Source organism: Podarcis tiliguerta (assembly GCF_965153285.1).
Source record: "Podarcis tiliguerta genome assembly, chromosome: 4".
Lineage (NCBI taxonomy): Eukaryota > Metazoa > Chordata > Lepidosauria > Squamata > Lacertidae > Podarcis > Podarcis tiliguerta.
The window spans coordinates 63,763,860-63,790,617 of record NC_139537.1 but is presented as its reverse complement, the minus strand read 5'-3'; the positions used below and the strand labels follow the sequence as shown (position 1 = coordinate 63,790,617).

General features: G+C 40.3%; 2 protein-coding genes across 8 annotated transcripts in view; both read right to left on the bottom strand.

Moving 5' to 3' along the window:
* ACE2 (angiotensin converting enzyme 2) overlaps positions 1-26,758 on the bottom strand; it is a 174,988-nt gene that overhangs the window by 62,623 nt on the left and 85,607 nt on the right. The gene's annotated exons all lie outside the window — the stretch shown is intronic.
* Positions 1,940-26,512, bottom strand: AP1S2 (adaptor related protein complex 1 subunit sigma 2). 7 transcript variants are annotated; one of them, XM_083438985.1, is made up of 6 exons: positions 26,074-26,479; positions 22,521-22,699; positions 20,643-20,751; positions 19,299-19,436; positions 12,535-12,627; positions 1,940-3,870 (listed from the first exon to the last, which is right to left on the bottom strand). In XM_083438985.1, the coding sequence occupies exons 2-5, from the start codon at positions 22,697-22,699 to the stop codon at positions 12,583-12,585; spliced, it is 471 nt and encodes a 156-aa protein (XP_083295111.1). In that variant the 5' UTR covers positions 26,074-26,479; the 3' UTR covers positions 1,940-3,870; positions 12,535-12,582. The 7 variants fall into 7 exon arrangements, with proteins under 7 accessions (XP_083295111.1, XP_083295108.1, XP_083295110.1 ...); XM_083438982.1 differs by lacking the exon at positions 26,074-26,479 and adding an exon at positions 25,867-26,026; XM_083438984.1 differs by lacking the exon at positions 12,535-12,627 and having other exon boundaries at positions 26,074-26,512.

The window sequence follows — 26,758 nt, the reverse complement described above, 5'->3', positions numbered from 1 at the left end:
AGAGCTTCTCCCTCATCCAATCACACTATTTGCAACCCTCTTCCCCCTAAAAGACAGGATCTGCTAAGAGTACAATCAGCTACAGTAATTGTCGGGGTGGGGTGGGGATAGCTTATATATGTTCCCCAACGTCAAGAGCTATATGCAAGTTTATTTTGGAGAATAAACAAATAATAATCACAAATAAGGTAAACATTTTCTGCTGTAATCAGAGCTGTAGGTGTGGTACAACACAACTGCATTCAGCATCTTTGGAGTGCCAGAGGGAGTGCTAGCTTGGTGTGGCTGTAGTCTTAGGGCTACACAATTATGCTTTAATGGATGGATTATACCTGCTGAAGACTGCAAATCAGAGAAACTAGACATTTATTGTGGTTAGGGATATGGCTTCAACAAGCTGCTCAGCTCTTACCTCCCTCTCCATGAACAATTTGCATAAAGTAGTAAAAGTGAATTACACAGTGGAATAATTTATTCTCGTCTCACAATCTAGACTTTGTTTTTACAAAACACCCACATCTTTGACTTCGGAGGTAAATATATACCACTGTGAAACATTTAAAAGTCAACTTCGAGCCCTGCAGTTCTTTAAAAACAAAACAAAACTATAAACTTCTAAAAAGAGTTATTTTGGCAGGCTACTTACCCATCAGGGTTTGAAACTCCCATTGTTCTCGGCACATTTGTGGCAGGGAAATTCATTAGCGTGAGCAGTTTCTGAGCTCTGGGTGCCTAAGATTTCAGATTAAAACTGCAGAGTGGAAGGAAAGGAGGACCTTTTTCTGCCTCCACACTTCCAGCTACTCTCTGAAGACTGGAGAAGAGAATATTAGGGGGGGGGGGTGGGCAGGGGAAGGACTAGACCATGTGGGAAATGAACATAGTATCTTAGCTGCAGTTCATTTGGTTTTCAGTTTTGTATTCTTGTTATAAAACGTGCCTAGACATTCCGTTGTTGCAACCATAACCTAGCTGTAAGGTGCCATTTAGCTCCTATCTTTCAAAGGCCAGAAAACAACCAGGAATAATAATCTGTCAATAAATTTGTTTTGAATGGAAAGATTATCATCTAGACACTGATTTTCTTCAGCAATTGAGATAAACCTAAATGTAACTGAGGAGATAAATTGTTGATGCTTTTAAACAAGACTCTAAAATTTATGTCTCCTGTGAATTACAACAGAACTGGGGTAGCCAACGCAGTGCCTTTCGGATGTTGCTGGACTACAACTCCCATCATCCCTGCCCACTAGCCATGTTGGCTGAGGCTAATGGGAGTCCTTACAATATCTGGAAGGCACCACAATGGCTACCCCTGCAATACAGTACCACAATACTAATTCTGAAATGATGGAAAAACGGAAAAACACCTTATATAGCATATTGTTGTAGGCCTGCAAGAATACATGGTGACCTGAGGAATGATGATACAACCTGAGGAATGATACCTCTGTTTAAAAACTGAAATGACTTTTGTTAAAGGTAAATAAGTAGATATTTGGTGCTTCTGTGAGGGGTGGGATTGTAAAAATAAAAAACAAAAAACCCCTGCTGTATATGAACTATTGTTTATAACTGATTTGCAAGTAAGTAAAGAACAAAAAACACAAAAGAAAAACGCCTTATAAACTAAGATGTGCTACAGAATAAAGTTTTGTTTCTATAAATTGTGTTCTAATACTTCCACTGACTGGATGTCTATGATTTTAAACATGGACAACTGGTTAAACAAACAAACTAACAAACAAAACTCCCGAAAAACACAAAGTACTTTTTCTTAGAAAAAAATGTTGTATATTGTCATGATATGCCTGCTGTTAAAAAAACTCTCTACTGCATTACAAGTGCTATATTTAACTGTCAAGGAAAAGATTAAAATTCTTAACCGTAAAAGGAAACGAATTATTTCCGCAAGTTTCTGAACAGACAGACGTAGCAATGGAGTAAAAATGAACATTTATTACAACTCAACTGGTGTGATACTAAGACAGTGTCCACACAGCTTATGTCACAGTCACAACAAAGCTTCCAACCAAGCACATACAAGGCAACATTGTAAACCTTAAACATGGTTTGAATACACATTAAAAAAAATTGCTTTCGACTTTTTAAAATGTCAAGTAATTCGATCACTTCAACATCACACAGAGGGCCACTCTGTTTCTTGAAACTTATTCCAGATTTTCTGTGAGTGAAATGTAGAACAGGGTTCCTGGGTATCTTTATGCAAACATGATATTTTCATAACTTCTCCTTTGTGATTATGGCATGAAGCCATGATCTTTCAAATGCCTGGCACAGCTTATAAAGTATTTGGATGCTTTGGAACACAGTAATCACAGCAAATAGACCCACAGGAGGGGAACTTGATAGTCATATTATTGGAAAGGCGTGCAGTAACACACACAAACACAATGTGCAGGAAGTCACACTGCTTTCAACAGCAGGTGTTCTGTACTGGGGTTCTGCACTATGTGAAGTGTAGGACATGCAGGGAAATGCAAGACAGAGTAAAACAGAGTTTGACTTTGTGAAGTTCATGCTGCCTGATCCTATGCATGTTTATATGGTAGTAAATCCTGCTTTGCTCAATAGGACTTAATATTTCATTCTGTTTTTAATCTGTTGGGAGCTGCCTAGAGTGGTTGGGGAAACCCAGCCGGACAGGCGGGGTATAAATAATAAATTATTATTATTATTGTTTTATTATTACTTACTGCCAAATAAAGTGTGCATAGCTTTGCAGCCTTTTGAAAAACTAGCTGAGGTAAGGTATGCCCATGACTTAAAGAGTTTGTGTGTAATGTTTGCTTCTAGTTTGCTCAGATTTGAACACACTAGAAGTGTTCAAAGATAGGTTTAGGGAGTAAACCTTTTCTTTGCAAAGTAGAATGAAAAATGAAAAACAATGATTAACACACAGATTGTCAGATTATCAAAATAGCTACTTGAGTTCTGGTTTAAGTATAGTTGATAAACTTGGAGAAAGGTAGACAGATGTGTTGTAACGTTCTCTTCTTACATTTTTCCCTTTGAGATTATGTCAACTATCTCAATGACTTCTGGCTTAATACTGCTTTACACTTTTGAAAGGATTACATGTGCAATCAAGAAAGCATTTGAGCTAGTAAAAAATAAGTTTTTTAACAGAAAATTCCATGTAGCCTCAGCTGGTGTTCCCTTTGTACATTAACTCAGTTTTCTGGCTGAATTTCACACTGTACAATTTCATTCTGATACAAGTTCTGTTTACAACCCTGTTGCTAGAAATAAAGCAACTAACATCTCACAACGGATCTTGGACTTGCAGATCTCAATAGAATTCTTTGGTATTATGAACAGCTGCAAAACAGTTGTTTCTCCCCAATCTAACAACCTAAACTGAGTATAACACATGCTGACTTTATAGTAAAAGTCTTTGGTTACACAAAACCAAATTAACACATTTCGACTGGTTGCCATATGGAATTGTTTCTTTTCAGTGTATGACATAATGTACAGTACTTGATACATTATGTATGGCATTTTACAAAATATATTTACTAAAATTGCCATTTATGACTCATCAATGCTTGTAAATTACTGTGGCTTAAATCACTGTAATATCCCTTTTCCCCCAGAAAAATGTTTTTAAACCTTTCATTCCCTTGTTTTTAAATTTTACAGTAAATGGATTTTTTTCTTGTAGGCCTAAAAGATGTAGCTCAGCAGAACAGTAATACTGACAAATAGCATCATAACACCATTAGCTAACAATAAATGAAGGCAGTGAACATTTAGTTATGCGGAAACATCACACAAGACATCAGCAAAGAAGGAAGTTTATGTCAGTCCAATTTCTTCGAGTACACTACGAGGGGTTTCCGCTTCCTGTGGAGGGAAAATTAGAGAATGAACAGATTTTGTGCTCCTGCCAAACCATACGTGCTATGTTAATAGGGAATTGATGAAATTCAGGATATGCACTAAGCAGTCGCTAGTTATGCAGAACACTCTCAATGTTTAAGCATTTTATAATAGTATTCATTGCACACACCCATCCCTTTTCTTTTGTCATCAAACAAGGAAGCAAATTATTTTCTGTTTTCAGAGCAGAGATAGGGGATATTGCTGTTAAAATTCCCACTCCCAACCACCCCAGCTGGAATGGCCAGTGGTCAGGAATGATGGGAGCTGTAATCCAACAACAAGTGGAGGACCACAGATTCCCCATCCTATTTGACATAAAAGAATGCTATGATACCACTAAAACCTTTTAGAATCAACCTTTCTAGTTTTAAAAAGTTAGATTTCTATACTTTATATGTGAAGTTTGTATGGGACTTCTTGAAGTGATTTGACAGCAACTGTAATGTTAGCTGAACATCAGATGTTTCTAAGACTACCTTAAGAAAAGCATACCATGTTGTTTTTCCTGTTAAAAGCATAACTTGTAATTTTTGTATAAACACAGAGAGTTTACACTTACTTTAGCATCCTAAACAAGGCACAGCACCAAAAAGAAAGAGTCAGAGTTAGGCAACAATTTTCAGAAAAGGCAGCATTGAAAATGTGAAAGAATATAAAGATGCATTTTGAATTCCTGGATGTTCAACTAAAGGAACAGAAATGGGCCACAAAACTTATCAGATTAAAGACAAAACACATTAAAAAGAATTTCTACTTCATGATTTTAAAACTGGGAATTTTGGAAAGGCTATTGTCAGGGGACTGAAACCACAAGAAACTTACCTTTATTATTCATTTACACATCATAGAAATAAACAATGCTTCTAAATATTCATGCATATAAGGATAAAAGAGCTGGACTATCACAAGTGGGGCAGGATGTTCCTAGAACCTCTAGATTAGCATAGATGGTACATACAATCACCAGCATGATCACTTGCCACCATTCTGCATTGACAGAAAGACATGCTAGTGTATGGAACTGAAGGGCAGGATACGAGATAACACTGCACTTAAGTTTTAGCCTAATCTGCTCTGTGTAAAGAAGGTGCTTCCTGACAAATAGATCCATTGGCAGTGAAAGGCACCATTCTTCCCATTTGTGAGGCAGACTACAGCTCCTTGCCACACAAGAACTACTTGGGAATGGGCACGTTCCATCAGCAGCTGCAGATCAAAAAGCTAGCATTTTTCTTCTTCCTTTCACTGATTTGTGAGGTAGGTTAGAGCCACTGTATGCCATGTGAAGCATAGGCTGGACTTCCATGCTAGTTGGAGCTATCCACAGAAATGTTCATATTCCCCTATCAGGACAGGACCTAAAGGAAGTAGTGCTTATGGGCTCTTAACTCTGGGCAATATGCAAATACTATCAGACTATTGTTGTGTGCATTTTCATATACTGGGTAAAAAATTAAAAGTTAATTTGCACATTAATTAACAATGTTTTATGAGTAAATGAAGCAAGCACACCCTCAACTAGTTAACATCCCAGATGCAATCTGGGAGCATTTAAACTACATAGTAGCTGTGAATATCAATCAAACAAATGTTAACAGCTGTTTGAAAATGTGTAACTGAGTAATGCTTGAGAATCAATTTAAATAATGCTAATGCATTGAAGTTTGAATCATTTATCAAACGTGTTTTCACATATTTTATGCCTGTAGATTAGAATTACCAAAGGCCAACTGCACAAACATGAAATATATCATAGCAAAGAGATGGAGGAAAAAAGAAGCCATTCACGTCAGGAGTGCATGCAATACTTTATTATAGACATGCCATGAAAACTAATTCACAGAAATTTACAAGCATGCAGCCGTATAAAGCTATAACATAACACAGCACCTCATTAGCACTCCATGCACAGCACTTTAAAGATTCAGGCATGAGGAGAATGCAAGCAGCATTTACCATATACATTCACAGAAGCAATACAACAAAAACAGGAAAGCTTTGTAATGGGAAAACATCCTAAGATTTGATACTAATACATCCCAGACTGTTGTAGATTCAGAATGTTAAACCCCCTTACTTGTGAACTATAACTGACATTTTTGTTCAAGTAAAACACGTATATCTGGAATTTTCTATTACTTATAGTTCATTTGGCTAATCCTGCCCCTTTCCTATTCTTGCAATCACTATTTTATAGCAGCCTCCTGAGCAATGTAAACAGAATTAGTCTACCACTGCTCACACTTGGAATGTTCACATTTCTGAATAGAAATTGCAGAGTGGCTCAGAATATCTGTGGATGTTTCTGTATGATTACCTGCAGGCACAGATTCTGCCTGTTGCGGCAATGTTTGGGTCAGCTCCATTAGTGCACTGAAGTATAGTCATATAAACAATTTTTTCTATGGCCTACGAAGTTTTTCTCATTATCTATTAAACGAACATTTAACGGGTCCAACAATAATTCACTATCAATGGATTTCTGTAATATATGCACAAATACCAATTCATACTTAGTTTGAAAAAATACAGTCACCATGGTGTTTGTGTATTTAAACTGCAATGTTGGGCACAACGTATTCCAGCTTGAATACTACATGTTATGACAAGTGCTACTGGTAAGATTTAACATGGAAGTTATGGCATGCTGACAAGACACATGAAAAGAAAAAAACACAGACATCACAAATGGTAGGAAAAGAAAATATACAACAGCAAAACAAATGTGATAAACTAATTTGTTCAAGATGACTGGATTCGTCCAGCTGAGGATAAGTATTCTGCCATGAGTAAATCGGCTCTATCACGTCTCTGTATGCATGGTGAATGAAGTCATTTAGTATACTGGGACATTAAAGTATTCATGACGTGGCTACAAAAGAAATGTGCACATTCTTTATAAATAGTACAAAAGTTTGCATGCATACAATAATGCAAATGGCTTTTTATTTACCACTACTTTTAATGCTATTACACTATTTCTACACCAATCTTCTCAATCACATGCATTATTAAACAACATGCTATTCAGGGTTTGAAAAGCACATCACTGTAGTATGTTTAACAAACTATATTAAATTAGACATCAATGAATCATTTGTTTAAAAAATGTTGCTGTGTGTGTGTGTGCACACGCGTGCTTCCATATTTCACAACAAGCTTGTGGTGACTCGTCTGTACCATGCATGGATACAGTCAAACATTATTTGTTTGCATATGATTACATTTAAGTAAAGAAGGAAGAACTTTTCCTTTTTATTGGAGGCACAGAAAGAGGTGTGGAAATTAAAGTACGCAAATTGTTCAGTTTCTGATAATGCATCTAACTACATCAAATTCTATCCCCGCTCCACCCGATGTGTTTTTCAGCATGGCAATTTGCAAGCAAGGGATTGTTAGAATATCCCCCCCATCAGCAAAAAATAAAGTGTAGTCTTGCAAATTATCTCTAAGCACAATGACCACATTCTGTCTAATCCATTTTTAAAACCACTTGTATTAACATTCCAAGCCAGCTAACCGTTAATCCAACTACGCAGATGGAGACTTGGCTTTTGGGATTTCCTGCCAACCAAGGCTAATTTAACAGGATCTTAAATTCTCTCACACTTCTAAGAGCTTATGTACAATCAGACTATTCATATAACTGTTTCAGGACCAGTTCTAAGAAGACTAATCCAAAGACCCTTCTGAGAATTCTCATTTAAATAGGAATGCCCAAATTCTCATGCGCAATAACCAAGCATAAGAATAGTATGTGGACATTCCCATAGCACTGTGTTTATGTATGAAAAATATGGGCTTTCCAGAAAATGTTAAACTGGAAAGTCTCCCCCCCCCCAAAAAAATTCTTCTGCTCTAATATCTACTGGGATCCATGTTAGTCTTATATTTAGTTAACATTTAATATCTTAATGAGAAGAAAATGAACTTTCTCAACTGAACTTTCTCAATGTGCAGTGCTCCTGTTCAGATAGATTTCCAGCCACTCCATTCCAGTTTCCCTCCAGTTTTCAATCTCCTTCCCCCTGCAACACCGTCTGCATTCTAAGCTTACTAAACATGTTCTGTTCTCATTAGATCATTTTTGCACACAACTCATGATGCTGCATAAGATTGCAAAGAAACAATAGTTAACTTCTCAGGCAACAGAGCAAGAACTACATCAGCTTTAACCTTGACTAGCATTCCCTCCCACGGTGTCTTTGAACAAGTTCTTAAAAATACAAAAATAACTAGTCAATAACCTAGACTCAGTGTTCCCATCCGCATCAGATTTTGCTCCTTCTGTTTCACTTTGCCCCATGTGAGCATGCATTGTGTAGCATTTCTAAAGGAGTTTGCTGCATTCAGAATATTATATAAGGAAGAACGAAGTTTTACCAGAAGGGCGTGAAGGTCTGGGTTTGGCTTACTAATGTTGAGCTTTTGCAATTTTTTTCTTTTAAATTCAACTTGCACAGAAGCACTTAAGCAAACCACTCTTGAGTAGGACAATGGCAAAGATAGCTAAACATCAGTAAGTTGATTTGTTATTATTTAACAAAACATTTTATTTTTTACATTTTCCAACCTCAGACAGGTAGTGAAAAATGAACTTGTTCAAACATTACAAAAGTAATTAAAACATTAGGTCAGGGCAGGCGCACTGAGTCAAGAAGCTGTTAACTTCTCGATGACAATATTCTGCACTGCAGCCTACCCACATAATTTTTGCAGCTCAGGTCCTAAGCAAATTTCTATCACATTGTAGGTAATGTTGACATGAAAGTGTCTCTTCTCTCATCAAGTTTGGGACTTTGCAACCAAGTGGAATAGAGAAGGGAAGACTTACTATTTGAGCCATGGTGTACCCTCCATAAGTAGAGCTGAAGATATATGTACCAGCATGACTAGATGGAAAATTACTCCACAATCACACTCAAACCAGGGACAGATTCCACAGAACAGATGAATGTATTGTAACTTTGAAGAATTTCATCTTTTGTTCAGTCTATTCAAGGGGAGAATGGCCCGCAGCAATCATTCTATATAATCACTGTGGCACACATAAATGATGGTACAGACAACCAAATCCTAGAGTATGGAGCATCTGATATCTTTAGGAAGGGCTGTAGCTCAGAAATCAGGTTCAATCCCTGTCATCTCTGTGTAGGGTCCAATAGATAATCCTGTTGAAAAGTCCAGAGTACCACTGCCAGTCAGCGTAGACAGCTTCCTAATTGTCTGATTCAAAACAAGGCAACTTCCTATGTTCTTGTTTCTTCACCTGTGGCGTGGGATCTAGCAACAGCTATCTACATTAGGGGTTCACACCAGCTATCAAGCAGATCAGCAACAACTCTAGGACATCCAATTCATTATTGGCTGTGGCCAGGTGCGTTTCTGTTCAGCTTAATCTTATGTGCCAGGTACATCCATTCCTGGAGTCTGCAGATCTGGTCAGGTGATGTAATACCTTAGTTACACCATGCCTGGATTGCTGCAATGTACTGTAAATGGGGCTACCTTTGAAAACTGTCTCAAAACTATCAGTTGTGGCAGATTACTGGGGGCCATATGACTTTCCTATTAAACACAGGAAAATGCAGACAATTGGTCTTTCTAACTTAGTATTGTGTACACTCACTGGCAGCAGCTCCTCAGGGTTTCAAACAGGGGTCATTCTAAACACTACATGGAGATGCCAGGGATTGAACCTGGATCTACTGCATACAAAGCAGATGCTCTATCACAAAACTATGGTCCATTCGCAACAACTGTTCAGGTTTCCAATTCATTTCCAGGCTCAATTTAAAGTGCTAGTGATAACCTTTAAAAGTCATTCAGTTTAGGACAGGGTTTTCTGAAGGACTCCCTTCTGTAAATGCCTGCACATGACTGAGTCTTCAACGGATCACTCTTGTGTGTCCCAACAACTTTGAAAGGATGCCTGGGAACAGAGACAAGGTCTTCTCAGTGCCCGTGCTCAAGCTCTAGAATTCCCTCCCAAGGAAGGGTCAACCTGCCTCCTCTTTAATGGCCTTCTACAGAGTTATTAAAAACTTTTAAAAGAAAGCTTCTGAGTCATTGATATTTCTATGCCCATTTACTGACCTAATTTGCTAAAAGGTATATTGAGTAAACTGCTTTTAACAGCTGCTTGGAATTAAACAAAGAAGGGGAGAACCATGTATGTCACACTGAGCTCCTTCGGGGAAAAGGCAAGATATACCGTATTTTTCGCCCTATAAGACGCACTTTTTCCCCTCCAAAAATGAAGGGGAAATGTGTGTGCGTCTTATGGGGCGAATGCAGGCTTTCGCTGAAGCCTGGAGAGCAAGAGGGGTCGGTGCGCACCAACCCCTCTCGCTCTCCAGGCTTCAGGAGAGCCGCAGCGCCAGCCCCACAAGGTCGGGGGACAGCAGGGAGGCGGAACGCCGCCATCCCGCTGTCTCCCTATGTGGTTTAGAGGCTGATGGCGGGGAGATGCGTGCTTCTCCCCGCCGCCAGCCCCGCAAGCTCCGGGGACAGCGAGGAGGCGCGGCGCGTCATCCCCCTGTCCCCGGACCTGACGTGAAGGCTGGCGGCGGGGAGAAGAGCGCTCCTCCCCGCTGCCTGCCCCGCAAGCTCCGGGGACAGGGGGGAGGCGCGGCGCGTCTTCCCCCTGTCCCCGGACCTGATGTGAAGGCTGGCGGCGGGGAGAAGAGCGCTTCTCCCCGCTGCCTGCCCCGCAAGCTCCGGGGACAGGGGGGAGGCGCTGCGCGTCTTCCCCCTGTCCCCGGACCTGTTGTGAAGGCTGGCGGCGGGGAGAAGAGCGCTTCTCCCCGCTGCCTGCCCCGCAAGCTCCGGGGACAGGGGGGAGGCGCGGCGCGTCTTCCCCCTGTCCCCGGACCTGATGTGAAGGCTGGCGGCGGGGAGAAGAGCGCTTCTCCCCGCTGCCTGCCCCGCAAGCTCCGGGGACAGGGGGGAGGCGCGGCGCGTCTTCCCCCTGTCCCCGGACCTGTTGTGAAGGCTGGCGGCGGGGAGAAGAGCGCTTCTCCCCGCTGCCTGCCCCGCAAGCTCCGGGGACAGGGGGGAGGCGCGTCGCGTCTTCCCCCTGTCCCCGGACCTGTTGTGAAGGCTGGCGGCGGGGAGAAGAGCGCTTCTCCCCGCTGCCTGCCCCGCAAGCTCCGGGGACAGGGGGGAGGCGCGGCGCGTCTTCCCCCTGTCCCCGGACCTGATGTGAAGGCTGGCGGCGGGGAGAAGAGCGCTTCTCCCCGCTGCCTGCCCCGCAAGCTCCGGGGACAGCTGGGAGGCGCGGCGCGTCTTCCCCCTGTCCCCGGACCTGACGTGAAGGCTGGCGGCGGGGAGAAAAGCGCTTCTCCCCGCTGCCTGCCCCACAAGCTCCCGGGACAGTGGGGAGGCGCAGCGAGTCTTCCCCCTGTCCCCGGACCTGATGTGAAGGCTGGCGGTGGGGAGAAAAGCGCTTCTCCCCGCTCCTGCCCCCACAAGCGCCTGAGGGGGAAATAAAATTTTTTTTCTTTATTTCCCCCCCAAAAAACATGGTGCGTCCTATGGGCCGGTGCGTCCTATGGGGCGAAAAATACGGTAAATGCAATAGAAATAAAATAAAACAGAAGTTTTTTAATGGGTCTTTGATTATTATTTAAATATAGATCATTTATTCACCCTGATTTGTACTGTCCCAAGCTTACTGGGGAAAGGCAGGATTAATAAGTGTGATAAGTTTTAACTTGTTTTACATGTAATTCCATTACTCCATTGAAAGAAATTCAGCTTTTTGAAAAAACTGGAAGATGTAATTAACTTTTTTCTTTAAAAATGATACCAGGCTTTTAAACTACAGTGGTACTTCTGGATGCGAACAGGATCCGTTCCAGAGCCCCGTTCGCATCCTGAAGCGAATGTAAAACGCATCTACAGGTCGCGTTTCCGCGCATGATGTCATTTTGAACGTCTGCACATGTGCGAGTGGCGAAACCCGGAAGTAATGCATTCCGTTACTTCCGGGTCGCCGCGGAGCGCAACCCAAAAACTCTCAACCTGAAGTGTATTCATCCCGAGGTATGACTGTACTTCTGCTACTCTGTATATAATTTAGCTCTGGAAAGTTTTCAGTTTATCCATTTGAATGTTCACTGGGATTTCTTTAAAATACACTTACCTTTTTGTGTAACATATTCCTCTAAAATACTCAACAAAAATGTTGCAATGCACTATAGATGTAAATTAGGCTTGTCCTATGAAATTGACTAGTAAAGCATAAATAAATAGTTCTGCAGCAAGGCCTATGGTAATTTCATGGTCCTTCCAGGTAATGTTTCAATGCATAATTAGGCCCTACCTAGCAAAAAACTTTGTGAACCTTCCAACTTCTATTAACACCTAAAGATTAACAACACCAGAACAAAACCACACACCACACACTTCAAACTGATGCTGTTAGTATGAAAGGAAAATAAGACAAGAGCACCCAAAGCATATTTCAATACTGTCATGCAAGTGTTGCACAAGGTTAAGTTCATCACTGGCCACTTTTCTGTTCTTCTTTTTACTTATCAGGCAAGAGTTCCATTACACGTGCAAAACTCTGCAAAGCACCCATGTAAACCATGCCACCAAAACGGTAAATTTGGTAGTTACCAATCGTATGGATGGGATCAAAACGCTAAGGCTTTAGACTGCTCTTAATCATAAGATATCCTCAGACAAACCTCCCCAGTCTTCATTCTGGCTCTACAAACAAAATCAAGCACAATTGAAAATTTGGCAAGTCTGAAGTTTAAACATTTTTTAAAAATGTAGCAAAACTATCTGAAAAAATATCCACTATTACACACACTTGTACATATGAGGATTGCTAAGGCTCTCAGGTAAACGGCTTCTTTGCATTGCTTAAAAAGTCAGTGTTATCAAGGACAAAGCTAATGAAAATGTGACAAAGACAACAACTCCAATGAACTCCACATAAAAAACATGAGAACTCAACACAACAAGATGTTTCTTTTTCAACAGCTAATCAAGCTCCAAGTTGGGGAAGTTATTCTGAACACAATGAGAGCATTTGTTAAGAGTCAAGCTATATTTGACGGTAGAAGATACTTCCTACTTGTCAGCTCCATTCCCATATAAAATGGGGGTGGGATCAGGTCTTGCAGCAAGAACACTGCACCCTTACCCTCCTCCTGTGCCTTATTGCCTCTCAGTTCATTTTGCCAACCATTTCCCCCCATTAATGATCCACTTCTGGTACTGGAGCTAGAAACAGGGAAGTGTCTGAAGCAACTGAATACAGGGAGGTGAGGTACATGAGAAAGTCAGTTAGTCGGTCAGTCTCCCATGGACACCATTTATTGTTAAGGACCCTCAACTTTATATGACAGTGGGGTAGACACATAAATTATAGTTCCCACCGTGTCTGATTTGGTCCTCAAATAGATCACATTAATTCAGATCTCCTCCTTACTAACAGCTTTGAAAACTCTTAGCAAGATGTAACTGGACTATTGGATTTATTTTTAATGGGTTTTTAAAAGACAATATCTCAGAGAATGCTAGCCTCTCTGAAGTTTTCTTCTGAAGAGTACAACATAAAACCTAAAAAGCTGAAGTTAAGCCTTTCTTAAAGTTAGCATTTAATTTTCAATAGTGGAGTTATGCCATTCCAAAACTATTTAGTACTATGTAAGATACATTAATTCCCTCGTGCTACAAAGGACTACGATGTAAGACATCGATGAAGAGACAATAGAGAACAAGGCAGAGTTCTCATTCAACATTCCTGCCTCTACCGAATACTTTAAAGACTACTTCTGTGCTGAGGTCAAAGTACCAAACATTCAAATAGGGTGATGACAGTTATCTAATTCAAAGCACAAGTTCTGTAAGGGAGATTAAACAGCTTTACTACACAGAAAGGTGCTTGCTTCATAACTTATGCAAGCAGTTCAGAAACACACATCTCTCAGAGGCAAAGCATAGGTACTGATTCTTTCAGTGCTAAGTATTACAAAAATCCAATAACTACATTAGGTGTGCAATGTGTTTGTTATTTCCCTATGTCACTCCAATATTACAAGAAGTCAAAAATCATGTAGAAGGGGCAGAATGATTATGTGCATATAGGCACACAGTACACAATTCATTTTTTAACCATGGCATCCCCTCACTTCTCCATGTGATCTTCATCCTCCCATGTAAACTTTAAAGCCTTGCATTCCTCTGACAGCTCTAGACAGAGCTACAGGACTGCTGCCATACCTATAAGTCAGGCCAAGTACGTAACATGGAGAACACTTTAGATGTAAACACTGCCCCAAGTCCTCTCCATATCTTCAGCAAGCTAACTGCAAGTTTGAAATCATATGGAAATACTCTGAACAAAAAAAAGTCATCACTGCAAGAATCTCGACTGCCTTGTATTTAGGAGCTGAACTAATGTTTGGCAGCTGGCACAGATCTGAGTCACTACCAGTACCTGGGCCATAACAGGGAATGTGGGGCTTAACACATCTATTGCTCACTGCTTTTCGCCATAATAAATGTGTCTGCAAATCTTGGGGAAATAAGCATATGAAGTGTGATTGAGGGAAAGCATCTTGCAATTGAAGAGTGAAGCATTTCTTCCCATTTTCCCCTACTCCATATCACACTGCCTGCCTCTGCCTCAGCTCTGATTATCTTTGTTCTCAAGTTCCTACTTTGTTCCGGATTAGGCATCTCTTGGTCTTAAAATCTTTTGTTCTTGTGCCACATCCAGGGTGATTTAAATGGGTTGCATGGGGCTCAGTTCTGCAATCACTTAAGTATTTCTTTCACCAGAACTTAAGCTTAAGTAGTAGATGCATTCTTGTGAGATCTTTTTTGTTATCTGCAAGTGAACATGCTCACTGTCCACTCACAGAACATGAAATAAAGAACTTTGAAGCAATGATGCACTAATTTAACAAATCACAGTTCTAGTGAACAGAGTACTTAATTTCCAAAAATAATGGAAATGTACTACTAATGTAACCCTCCCCATGAACTATGTGCTTGATAATAAAGTAATTCTAAAATACACAATTGAATAAGAGCATTTGGAATCTGTCCTGGAAGGACTGGTTGTCCTTCTTTTGTCCTTGTGCTTCAGCTTGTCAAATGGATTTTTAAAAATCCTTCAGTGTTAGGGTATGAAGGAAGTATTATGGCATTAGCTACAAAGGCAGGATAAATGACTCTTCCTTGCCTAGCTTTTGTACAGGGAGTCCCAAGTGAAAAGCTACTTATTATGTTTACATTTGTTTTATCAAAAAGATTGTTACATACATATAAGGCAGCACTGATTCCAACCAAAGCAAAGGAACGGAATGATACACACATCACCCGTTACAAATAGGTTAACTTCCAAAAAGACACTAACCAATGTAAAGGAAACACAAAATTCCACAAAATTTTAAAATGTTTAGTTTTTGTAACTTTATGTAAACACAAAATCCAACATAGGCACTGCAGTAACAAATTCTGAAAAGATAAAGTACATAACTAACACACTATTGAAAAGATAAACTATCAATTATACAAACCCTGAAAGTCTATGTGAATTAAATGATGATGGGAAAGAGTAAAACTGATAAGGGGAAAATATTATTTTATTTCCTTTTGACATTTAGATGTCACACATTCAACAACTTCTGTTGGGCAGCTGTACCTCCCTTGCAATTTCTTAAACAAGATTTGTTCTGGCAAAACTATGATTTTTAAGGGGATTTGTATGGAAGAGAAATCTATGGATTTTGTTCTGCAATTTAATATTGGACTTTTTTTCTTGAAGAGATTCTAAAAGGAACTGCATTTTACCGGTATATTGTTTTTACTATGGTTCATTAGCCACCTCAGACACTTTTAATCGAAAAGCAGATTAGAATTACTCTGTAAAACAGACGTGCAAAATTTTGTTCACAACAGCTAGTGTGCCACTGCACTCTGGCAAGCAAAACAAATGGCCAAACTTGGGAGGTATAGAGTGAGCTGCAAATTATTCTAGCAGCTGTGTAATGACCCCGTCCCTTCTCAAAGCTGGGAGCTGTTTTGCCACTATGACAGATACCCTGGGGGCCATAGTTCACCAAGCTTCTCACCATACTTTGCTGCTGGGAAAACGTCCTTGTTTGCTTCAAGCCCATTAGCAACTTGACTTGGAGTAGTCAAACCAGTGAATTACCCACAATTCTGTCCTGCAGGGAAGCATAGCAAATCACTGGAGCACATGGCTAAGAAAAGTCCTGGCAACCACTATTTTTGGCTTGCCTGGCGAGGACAGCCAAAATTCTGTTAATAAATGAATCCACCATAAAATTATGTGAACAGAGTATGCCAATATTTTGTACTAGTACTACGGAGCCAGATAAATTCTGGACTGTAATGCCAGCCAGATAATAGAGCCAGCCTAAACATGACATTTGCCACGTGGCTTGTCTTTGTATCATTACTTTTTCTTTAACATATAGCCAGCACTTTGAAGAATCCTTAGAGGAGACCATGGCATGCAGTAGTTCACAGAGTGGATAGACTCAACAAAAATACATTACCCTGGCCACAGAGGCATTGCTATGTCTGACTTGCAGCCCCAGAGTACTTGGAGAGCTGCCCTGCCAGACCCTTCAGTGAGCCAGTGTGGTGTAGTGGTTAAGAGTGGTGGACTCGTAATATGGTGAACCAAGTTAAATTCCCCGCTCCTCCACATGCAGCTGCAGGTGACCTTGGGCTAGTCACACTTCTTTAAAGTCTCACAGCCCCACTCACCTCACAGAGTGTTTGTTGTGGGGGAGGAAGGGAAAGGAGAATGTTAGCCGCTTTGAGACTCCTTCGGGTAGTGATAAAGCGGGATATCAAATCCAAACTCTTCTTCTTCTTATGGGGTCCACTTTTCTGCTTGCCTTTCTTCCTGGCAGCAGCCCTCAACTCTCTCCCCAGAACCCCATGCAGTATGTATAGCTATGTGTGTACGAGCAGCTGTCACCTGTCTAATCTTTCTGTTCTCATTTCCTCTGTTTTATAATACTTAAAAATCTGTTAGGGGAGGGAAATCCTCCTCCCTTCAACTTCCTTCCACTCCAACCTCTGTAAAATCTTATTTATGAAACAAACCTGTTAATTTCCTATCAGCCTACAAGGCACTGTGCACTATTAAGATCAAAGCAAACTAAACCAATAGTAACAATGAAGTAAGATCATCCAGCTATAGCAAATAGATCTCTCTGCAGCCTTGTCCTTTGTGTGTTTAATCAGAAACAACACTATGCAAGACTTGCTCTCAAAAGTGTGCATAGTGTTGCAGCTGTAAAAAAAATTCTTCCTCCACCCCTTTAATTCATATTCTTTCCTCCCTAATCTCCAATATCACATTTTCTTCCTGTGGATAGGTTAAAAGAGAAAAATAATCTCAGCTGTGTTTGAGGTTGCAAGCCTAACCATGTATATTCAGGAGTAAATTCTACTTAATTCAGTAGGGCTTACCCCCAGGTAAGGATTAAGTTTGGAGGTTTAGTGACCACAGCCCACCCATCTACTCATTGCCTTTTTCTGCCTTCCTCTGCCATCTGTCCTACCATCCCTATTTGCACAAGCTTGACTTGCTGCATCCAACACCTCGGCTTATAGGCACTTCAGCAATGAAGACTGTTGCCCCTATGGCCAACTTTGCAGACATGCACTGCACACATGCACTTTAAACAAGCATGAGCAGGTTACACCTCATGTAAGGAATAAAGAATCAAACATTTTAAGAAAATGGAAAAATATATACTGAAAGACAGTGTATGCAATCGCAACAGTCTTGATGGCTGTTGTATTAATCACAGTATTCTATTTGCCACCTGCTCCTTCTGCAACTTTTTCTAAAGCTTCTTATATAATATGAACAAGCCAGAGTATTTGTGGGAATTCAGAATCACTACACTGTCAACATCCGTATGAAAACTTCTACTCAGTTGAGCCTTCTCCTCAGTATACCAGTATTTTAAAGGCAGTGAATTTTTAATGAAGAATGCTTTTAAACAAGCAGTCCCAGTGTATATATTCTGAAGTGGCAAAACCCAAGAAATTAATATATATTTGGATGGGATGGCCACTTAATTACCAGGATAAATTTATGGTTTATTATTTTAAAAGTCTCACTAATGAGTGGATACAGGAGGACTGAAAGATGGGACTTCAACAAAACACATATCAAAGCAAAACAAATACACATCTCAAAACACCACCCATGTTTGCAATACAAAGCCACAAAAGTTCACATCTGCATAACTGTACAAGCATGCAGGCTAAATCCATGTTCCTTTATGTAGAAACAGACTTGCTGTATTTATAACATGGCTCTGAACCATCATTCAAAACATCTGTAGTGCCAGTTCTATGTTATCACCTCAAGATTTAGGAATTTTATGTAGCCTAACAAAAAATGAGTTGTTCCAACTACTGTGTTGAAACCCTAATTCTAAATCAGTGCATTAAAGGCAACAGAGTTCACTAATATTTATGCAGCTGCTATCTGTATACCAATGAGGCTAGGTAAAGGGAAATGGGGTGGGAACAACAAGGCCAGAAGCAGGACCCTTACTATTGAATTAATTCTTATGTATTTCAAAGATTTATGGCTTTGACATATTTCATATTTTGATATATGCTATGCTTTGTTATATTGATTATTCTGATGCTGTGTTAATTGAATTGTTTTCTGTTACTCTCTTCGGGCTTCTCTCAGGAAGTAAAAACTGGATGTAATACAGGAAATGCATTTTGTTAGCAGCTGAGGTGCAAAGTTTCAACCCAAAAGTCTGCATTATTTGCTACGGTTCTAAGACTAGTGTTATAACTATTTTCTAAATGCACAGTGTACATCTACTTAAGTTAGCTATGGCACTGTTACTTGTTTTTAAAACAGTTAATGTTAACTATACCTTAGTGTCTCAAAGAAGAGAGTCTAGCTTCTGGATTTCAGCAATGAAAGAGGCATACATGCATCAGGTATGACAAAAATTAGTTATAATCATTCAGTTAATTGAATAAAAAGAAACAGATATAAATTAATTGAATAAAAAGAACAGAAATGCCTAGACAAGACGACACACACATGGAGACAGTAGCTGCATGTCTAGCAACACATACAACACCAAACACATTATGAAAGGAAACCTTAAAAAAAAAGCCAGTATTACTGTTCTTTATAGTTATATACTGAATATAGTGATGCTAGCTAACAGAATAAGAAGTGGGTAAAGCAATATTGTACAGAAAAATATTAAGGAGAAGCTACATGCTAGACATGCTGAAAAGCTTTTTCAACAACTTCTGGAGAAATAAGATGCTTTTCTTAGAAAAGAGTAAAGCATGCTGGTGGAGCTTTAGCAAAAAAACAATTTTCTTACCTCTTGTAATAGATCTGCTTGTTCAATGGCTTTAAGAACATTTTTCTTTGAGGTCTCCTGTACTTCCCCTCCCAAAAGAAATTCATCCAAAATAAAATAAGCCTTCTCAAAATTGAAGATGATATCAAGTTCACATACCTAGAAAACATAGGAAAAAAACATGTTGAGATTTAATCCCTTCTTTAAGGTGCCAAGTTAAGATCCTGTGGTTTTTAAAGAAACACAGATTGTCATGATCTTCTGTGTGATCACTAAAGGCCAAGTCATGGATTTGGTAAGGAACAAACTTTTGAGAAAATATTAATATTGATTTAAATAGTAACATTAAATTATAAGGAACAGGCATTTAAATAAGTGTATCATTTGAGCTCATCACCTAGGCCTCATATATATACCACATAGTTCTCTGAATTATGTAATAGCATTTGTAACAGCAGCAGCACACTACTGAATATCTTCAAAGAAGATTCAGTGAAGTTGCTGATGGAAGAAATACTAGTTTCTTGGTTGTTACATACAGTATTGGTATTTGACATGCGACATCTGACAAATTCTTTACTTTCAGACTTCATTAACAGTTCCCAGTAAGGAAACAGACCTATATAATGTAATACAATAGATAACTTTTTTATTCTCATTCACAGTAATAATGCATACATGCTGTAATATAAAATCAAAATACCAAATTTATTATTCTTTTAGAGCACTTTTCAGAGTTCAGAATACTATTAAAATTCCCCAAAAGCACTATGAGGGTGAAAACTAATATCACATAAGCAAACTTCCACAGTGAAGCTTCCTCTTTCTTTTCCTTCTCCCTGCAACATGCCCACCCCGCTGCCAGGGCAAATCTATTGTTAATCTAGATCTGGCAAACCTCATGAGTAAATTTTGAGGGCTGCAAGGAGAGGAGAGGAAGAGAAATCCCTCTTCAGAAATCTGTTCCACTCATGTACAGACAGGACTGGGTGTTGCTTCTTATGTGTATTAAAACATTTTTTATTTTGTTCAGGAAAAATAAATCATCTTAATTTGTGTATTACATAAATGAAAAACTTCATTACAGAAATTTATAATTATAGGATGAGACCCCATGGAGCTTGAGTGAGCATCTACTTAGTCAGTTAGGCTTCTGCTTTCTCTTCTCCCCCCATGTATCCCCCAAATCTGTTCTGGAGGTTGGGAAGAAATTCTGGAGCAGATTTTGGGAATGTGTGGCAGCAGGGAGAACATAGGGAGAAGAGAAACCCAAGTCCCATTACACAAGTGGATTTCCACCGCCCAGGCAGGCAGACATCATTGGATGTCACCTACAGAGACCAGAAAAACCAATTAATAACTTACACTTCCAAAGTATTTATCAAGCAATTCCACATAACGGTGAATTATTTCCAGGGTTATTAGCTCATTATCCTGATCTTCAATGGCACAGCAAAAGTAGAGACTTGCATATCTGAAAGAAACAGGTTACTCTAAATATGAAACACTGCCAGATTTTTGTTTTAAGAATTATAGATACCCATTACATATTTGACAGAAATTAACAGTGCCAACTTCCTCAGAGTAATGCATTAACTTTCAAAATTAACCTGAATTCACTAACTTTACAAACTGGCTTGAAAATAGCTTTATTATGGCTTTTTCCAAGTACCTCATTGTAGTTGCCAGTTTGTGGACAAGTTTCATATTTGAGTGTGTTACCAACAGTTATTCAATCAATAGCTATAGGAAAGAATAATTATAATAGCAGTTATCGTTTTTATGAAAACAAACTTTCAAGATGGCTGTGGAAGCGCTACCCCCAGCAATCTTTTCCATCTCAAGGGCCACATACCAGTAGTGAGTGGGGTGTAGAATGAGATACTTAATTTTGTACAGTAAGCTATATTCTGCCAAATAAAAGCCAGAGGTTTCTAAATACACACACACCTTTTATCCTCCACCCAGGCAAGGAAGGTGCATTAATACATTTCAAGAACACATTACAGCCAAGCAAATCACTTTAGGCGGATGCAGAGTGAAGGGTGTGGCCTGAATGGAGATAGAGGCCTGGAGGGTGTTGGAAGTGCTACAGCAGGGATCATTCAGTTTGTAATTTAAGGGTAACCTTTGTTACCCATAAGTCAACCAGCCAGTAAGGGTAGAGGAGTTGCTTAGCAACCAGTAAAGGTAATATGGTGTTTGCTGAAGCAGCATGTGCCTATTTATACATTGCTTTTGTTCATTTTCCTCAGCACAGTGTTATCAGGATTTCTTTTATTTCTGGCTACATCGGCATTATTTAAGTGACTTTGCTAAGAGAGGGGCCCCTAAGGTTCCCCACCCTACTCTAGATCACAATCATCATCCTATGTGTGCCTCTTTCATGGGAGGTTTGGAGACTGACAACACAAGATCAAGCCTTTTCAATGATGGCTTCCCACTTGTTGAATGCTCTCTCCAGGGAGGCATGCCTGGAACAACCTTTATCTGTTTTTATCTGCCAGGCAAAGACTTTTCTCTTTGTCCCTTAATTTGAAGTGTGGCATTGTGGCTTGTTTCAGTGGGGTGCGATCAGTAAGTCCTCATCTGTATTATCAGTTTAATGGTGTTTTAAAAATTTTATTGCATTTTCTCAGCTGTAGAAACTCGGCAAATAAAATAAAATAAAGTGGTAAGTAGTTTCACAAGGCATGACATTTCCAACTGTCAGAGTTTTATGAATGCACTGAAGCACAGGTAGTACTTGATCTGTTTACCTATTGAAACAAAGATTGAAATAATTTCACTGTGGTAGCAAGAACAATTTTCCTTCACGGCATTAAGCAGACAGTACAACATTCCATAGCTCTTAAATTTACAGCTGAACAGGCGAGAAGTATAAGATAGTGTAATTGTGCAACCTTTCTATATTTGAGCAAAATCAAGTCCTAGATTATATAAAATAAAATGATGTAACATTTTAACATTCAAGTACATTAAATAGCCTTTAAAACATAGTTTTCAAATATGTATGCCTCATTTAATGAAAAATCTGAGTGCATAACTATTTTATTAAGTGTAAAATTATCTCATTTTTACAACACAGAAAAAGTACTGCAGACATAATTCCTACAATGCTATTGAATTATATTTGAGGAAAGTTGAATATGTTTTTCACACATAAGAGAAGAAATCCTTATTTCTACTATTCAGTATATCTTTTGTTGGATAGAACTTATAAGTGTAAGGATGGAAAACCACCTTTTGTAGACAATCTTCAGGTCCCTCCACTCCAGAAAACTGCACATTTTCGGTTTACGGGCCAAGACTGTTTGAACAAGTTCTCTTGTGATTTTCTTCTTTTCTTTGTCAGATAATGGGACATACCATTTCTGAAGTCTCAGCTTCCCTTGACGACTAAAAAGCAACATAAACTGCATCTGTTGAGTTAAATAAAACACAGTTTCATGTCAATCCTTCAGCCCCGTTGCATAGTGTGTGCTATACATTTGAGAAAGCTTTTGAACATTAAGATCACCAGCATTTTTCTTTCCAATTAAGCTTTAAAAGCAGCCTCAGGGAAAGGACATCAAGGACTTGAGGGTATCTCAAAAGATAGACAGTGGCTTGTATTATTAAATAATTATTTTGAAAAATCTGGGTAAGATAAACACAGTAGTGAGTTTTATCTAGAAATCATCTAAATTGTATACAACTGTATACAAGTGAAGTTTAAAAGCAAAACATATTCACAGCAGTTAATCATAATATACTATCATCTTCCCATTGAAGACAAATGTAGCATAATGCCCTAGGTTAAAATTGTTGCTGTTTTTATAAACACTTCTAGAACTCATTGCACAGCAATAATTCTCAACTCTGAAAAGCTATAAGTTTCATATTAAACAGATCTCTAGTAGCATGATCCTTGTTATCTGGGTCAGTATTCTTCAACTCTGGGTTCCCAGACATTGTTGGATTTCAGCACCCACCATCCCCAGCCATTTGAGGGCTTAGGCAATGGTCAAGGATGATGCAAGTTGTAGTCCTATAACTTCTGGGGACTAAAGACCACTGATCTAGTTATGCTGTTGCAGGTGCACAATATACTTTATTAAAAACCAGCCCATTCTTCTACACTGACACTGCGACTGTACACAAAAGGTATGTCATAAAATAACCATGCTGAAAATATAATGCTGTTGGTCAGACTGGCCTAAGCCTTCTTCCTATATCTATGTCTACTTCTTTCTGCAAGCAAGCTATACAGAAATTGTAAACAAATTCTACACCTAACTTGAAAGACATCCTGCAAACATTTATGCAAGCATTACACATAATCCACCATACAGATTGTGGAAAGTTTACTTATGTGAGCAAATTTAGGTAACAGATAAATGTGTATTGTTTTGTGGTTCATTATGGCCAGGCTTCTAATTTTTATTTTTAAAAAGCGAAGAAAAGAACCTATAATGCAACAAAACAACCTGGGAGAAACAGCTAAAAACAAGCAAAATATACTAAAGAACCAACTTATAAACTTTAAAATGCCTTGATAACTGCGCCTGAACAATATGCGGTGGGGAGGCAGGTAAAAGAGGAAGTGATGGCATCCACACTAAATGGTATTAAAATATCTTTAAAGTGGTATTAAGTATTCTTCCTATACCTTTCATAGATGAAGAGAGAGGTCTCTGCAACTTCTCATCCTGACACTACAATTGTTGTTGTTGTTATTAAATTTTGTATACTTCCCTCCCTACATCTGTAGATCTCAATTTGACAATTTATATGTGCCAAAATGATCCCTTCTATCCAGCTACTAAAGGTATAGAAATCCTGTCTTCCATATAATCTGGTCAGCCCAGAAAAAGCAGGAACATTGATGCTTCAAACATGAGATGTGATTCACATATTGCAAGCCACACTTGAAGATAGATCTTTGGTTTCAGAAGGTGGAAAATACTGAAGAAAATTATGTACCATCACCCTATCTTTTGAGTTCAACAAAGTGCATCTGGGATGAACAGCTCTTATCACCAACTATACATATTGTGGTCAAATAAATTTGTACTAAAGAATATCCACACACACCAAATATGCATGCAGTTCTTTCTTAAGATCAAGTGAACTTTGGAATTGAAATCTTTTTGAAGGAACTACCTAGACCTTGTTGGCCACACACAAATATAAAAGTTGCCCCTCTTACAAGTAGATGCAGCCATGACAGGTCCATTCCTACTTAGGGTATTATCTTCAAAATGGAGTTAGAACATGAAAACACCAAGTTCATGAGGTGTGTAGCTGTGAGCTGAAGATTTTGACTAAGCCTTGCTTGCAGACTTGTTTTTCTGTAAGCTCTCCTCACTATGTAGGCGGCCTCAGTGAACGTTACAAGAGTTACTTTGAACTTTAAAGCCACTCGTCTCTTTAAAAATACAAGTTAAAAAGCAATTTGTATTCTGGAGCCAGAGCAGTCTGGACAGTTAAATACGGAAATTTAGTACCACACAAACCACACATTTCTCAATCTGAATATAGTGATGTATCTCTCACTTTATCACATGAGATACAGGAAGAGGAGCAAAGAACAAACAAAAGGAAGTCCTCCCAGAGAACTTCAGAGCAATATAGATTTGTTCTATTTTACAAATCCCAGAACATTAGGCATAATCTAATCTGATCTATGAAGTGTCCTTAAATGGGTTATTTGTATGGAGAATCAAAACTGCAATAATACCATAGGCCAAAAAGCTTACCTTGTTTATAATACATTTCTAGTGGCTAATCTCCTTAGTGGAGAGCAGCTCACCTGCAATCCCCAATATTTGTCCAGAAGGCTAAAGCACTCATGCTCAAAAAAATGATCTCTCTCCCTCCTTCTCCCAGGGTCTCTCAGCATACATATGCAAGACCACACTAAGGACAAACGCCATCCTGCTTTTAGGCTTTAAGCGCTTCGAATTCGCATTTAAGCATGTGCTGGGAAGGGATGGAGGGGAGAGGTGAGCCACCTTTGTTCATCCAGGCTGCGTGTGGATTACATCCCCCTCCTCAAAAAAGAGAGAGAAATAGCTGAAGCGCATGTTAGGAGCTGGTTAACCCACTCATACATCCACTTCCTTCCAGCATCCCATTTATGAGGAATCGCGCACGGGTCCAACTACAATCACGGCCACCAGAAGCAAAATCCATAATAAAATGCTACAAGAAGTGAATGGTGTTTTTTTTCAGGGGGGTGTTGTGTTTGTGTTTGTTGAAGGCAGGCAGCCTGCCAAGCCAGCGTGGCATCAGGGGCCACGAGAATGACCGAGGGCAGCGCCAAGGGGCCAGGCAGGAGACTCTTGATCTCGGCGAGGTCGCGGGTTCGAGCCCCGCGTTGGGAAAAGGAGTCGTGCATTGTATGGGGTCGGACTAGATGACCCTCGCGTTCCCTTCCGACTCCTACCATCTCCTTCAGAACAGGGCCTAACACCGAAGGGTCACGAACAGCTCGACCGACGCATCTACCCCGCCAAGACCTCGAGGAAAAATACTTCTTTTTTTTTGTCAGCACGTAGAGCCCGCGCGGCTTGTATACAAATGCACGCGCTGTGTATTCCTGTACCTGGGCGCACATTTTTATATATGTACACGGCGGCGGCGGCGAACAAGAGGCAGCGGGAGAGTCTTTACAGCCGGTCTTTACAGCCTCCCCGCTTCCACCCGCCGGCGTATTAAAAAAAAAGGGGGGCTCCGTGAGGAGACGCCTCTGACCGTTATAAGGAGGCACAGGCGCGCGCGCGCGCGAGGCCAGGCTCGCCGCATCACTTACCGTTAGTCAGGAGCGTTCGAAGCGCGCGCACCGATGTCTCTGCGTGAGTGTGTGCGTGTGTCTGCTCAGCGCTCTCTCAAACTACGCAGGGAGCAACCGCCGCCACGCTCCCCACCAGAGCGAGGGAAAGGCGGGGCTCCTCCCGGTGAGCAGGCCGTGCCAACTGTGGCGGGGCCAGGAGGCGGGGCCACGAGCTCGTCGCAGGGGGCGGGCGGGCGGCCCCACTTCTTCTCTTCAGCCACCAAACTTCATTCGCCCCCTCGCAGCGGACACCAGTGTGTACCCAAGGGGCGGGGTGTGCGTGGGAGCGCGGCGGGGCGGGGTTGGTGAAAGGAGGAGGAAGGATTTCCCGGGCAGCCAATCCCTGAGGCCGAGACGCACGACAGAAGGTTGGGGAGCGGGTAGTAACCGGTGCGCAGGCAACAGCCATCCGGACACGGAGGGGTTGTGACAGGAGCGAGGCGGACCAATCAGAAAGCAGGTTAGACGCAACGTTGTGTTTCCCCCGCCTCTCCTCGCATCTCGCCAATCAAAAGCACAAGGGGAAAGCAGATCAGCCAATCAGACGGGGACGAGGACGCCCTCTTCTTGCCCACCCAGGCACACAAGGCGGTATATGAAGCCTCGACAAAATTGCACCGATTGCACATGCGCAGGGTCGTTCACCCCCCCCACCGGTAATTGG

Excerpts from the sequence above, each read along its gene's own strand:
- AP1S2 (XM_083438981.1), bottom strand. Across the intron at positions 19,437-20,642 it reads TTGATAAATACTTTGGAAGT|GTATGTGAACTTGATATCAT; the intron begins GTAAGTTATTAA and ends TATGTTTTCTAG. Across the intron at positions 3,871-19,298 it reads AAGCAGATCTATTACAAGAG|GAAGCGGAAACCCCTCGTAG; the intron begins GTAAGAAAATTG and ends TTCCCTCCACAG.